Source organism: Magnolia sinica, chromosome 15 (genome assembly GCF_029962835.1).
Source record: "Magnolia sinica isolate HGM2019 chromosome 15, MsV1, whole genome shotgun sequence".
Lineage (NCBI taxonomy): Eukaryota > Viridiplantae > Streptophyta > Magnoliopsida > Magnoliales > Magnoliaceae > Magnolia > Magnolia sinica.
Genome location: NC_080587.1, coordinates 4,843,025 through 4,844,920, shown reverse-complemented (window position 1 = coordinate 4,844,920; position 1,896 = coordinate 4,843,025). Strand labels below are relative to the sequence as shown.

General features: G+C 39.8%; 1 protein-coding gene across 1 annotated transcript; it reads left to right on the top strand.

Annotated features, from left to right (window-relative positions):
* Positions 1–491: 491 nt before the first annotated feature.
* LOC131228101 (putative disease resistance protein RGA1) lies at positions 492–1,010 on the top strand. Its single transcript, XM_058223933.1, has one exon. It carries the CDS (start codon positions 492–494, stop codon positions 1,008–1,010), a length of 519 nt encoding a protein of 172 aa, XP_058079916.1.
* The last annotated feature ends 886 nt before the right edge of the window (positions 1,011–1,896 follow it).

Below are 1,896 nucleotides of genomic sequence, written 5' to 3'. Positions count from 1 at the left end.
TCCATCTGAGATTTCGATCTACCTCGTTTTGCAATGATGCCCTAAAATTTTGAGCTAGCAAAATGGATGAACAGCATGGAAGAAACACATACATCATTGTGGGCCGACAGCACTGACCACTGCCACCTCGGTACTAGAGGGGTCCCTACCTGATCCGACTCCAATCCAAGCGAGCCCATAAAAACAAATAACATGTAGACTATCGGGCAATTAGGACCATCTGCATAGTGGCCCACCAAACCAACAATCCTAATCAACGTACATTTGCCTCATGGAGAGACTCAATTATGTCAATTCACATCTTGGGCTCTCACTAGCTTATTATATTGTGAAGAATCTAAGATAGAACATATATAGGCAATAAGAGAGGAGGATAAGATAGATGGAACACAAATAGGCAATAATTCTTATACATGATCTTGAGATCCTTCTCTTTCCCTAAGTTATTATTATTATTTTTTTTCTTGTGATTTCCCTGTTAGGAACAAGGAATGGCAGAATTAGTTGTATCAGGCCTTCTTCAAGTGATTATCGAAAGACTAGCCTCCCCAATCCTAGAACAGTGTGAACTGTTGTGGGGTGTTCGCGATGAGATTGAAAATCTAAGAAGTAAGTTATCAACGATACAAGCCGTGCTTGAAGATGCAGAGGAGCAGCAGGTAAAGAGCAAGGCGCTGCAGAATTGGCTGGGAAAGCTGAAATGTGTGGTTTATGATGCAGATGATATATTGGATGATTTCACAATAGAAATGGAAGCAGAACCAAAAGTGGAAGCTAAACGCAAAAAAGTGGAGATTGGGGATTGCTTTAAGAAGGTAGGCACGTTCTTTTCGGCATCCAACCCGCTGGTGTCCCGTTCAAATATGGCAGATAAGATAAAGGAGATAGGGCGGAGATTAGATGCGATTGCTGAAGAGAGGTCTAAATTCCATTTGAAAGAGGTAGAACGGGTGTTGGAGATTCAAGGCCGAGAACCAAGTGTTCACTCCCCAAGTGTAGGGTTCATGTAAAGGATAGCTAGTCAAGTCAACAATGTGCCCATCCCTGTAGTACTCAAAGAAATTAACCAGCAGTTTCCTTTAGACCCCTGTTTGAATTTGTTGGAAAAAAGAGAGGAGGTTGTTTCAAGGAAAATACCATTTCTAAAAAGCAATTGAAAAGTTGTTTCCCTTACCGTTTTTCAAGAAAATTTTCTTGATTTTTATTTTATTCTTGATTTTTATTTTATTACCAAAGTTATTGTTTGAAAAAAATAAAAGAGAGAAGGAATTTTTCATGATCCAAAACTTCTGCATTGCCAAGAAGTTTTCAGTAGTAGGCATTCAATTCTCACTATTTCCTCTAGTGTGGTCCACTTGAGCTTTGGATATGTTTCAACTTTGGATATATGATCTACAATGATATGTAAGAATGGATAGACGGCTTGGATAAGATACATACATGACGTTGGCCCCATAGAGTTTACACAGGATGCAATCCGTTTTCCTGGGTCACTTCAAATTCGGGATGAATCTAAGATATATCGAACATATATACACATTAATAGACGCAGGATAATCTTCTAATGATCTTACTTGTATGTAAACCTTGGGATTTTTGTTCATTTTCTAATGCCCTGTTTCCAAGGACCACAGCCAGTAATCAGACGTTTCTAACCATCTGATCGGTTGTCTGCAGTTCTGCATTAGAAAAAAAGAAGACAATTTCCATTTAGGTTGAAGAGAGGCTGCATTTCAGATTGTTAGGATTTTGGGCTGTGGCCCATCCACGTGAGAGGAAGCATACATGTCTACGGTGGTACCTCAAATCGTATACCATAACCAAACCCATGGCACAAAAACCTAACCAGATGGGTCCCATCAAGTCATGACCCATCGCAATCACGATCACCATCAT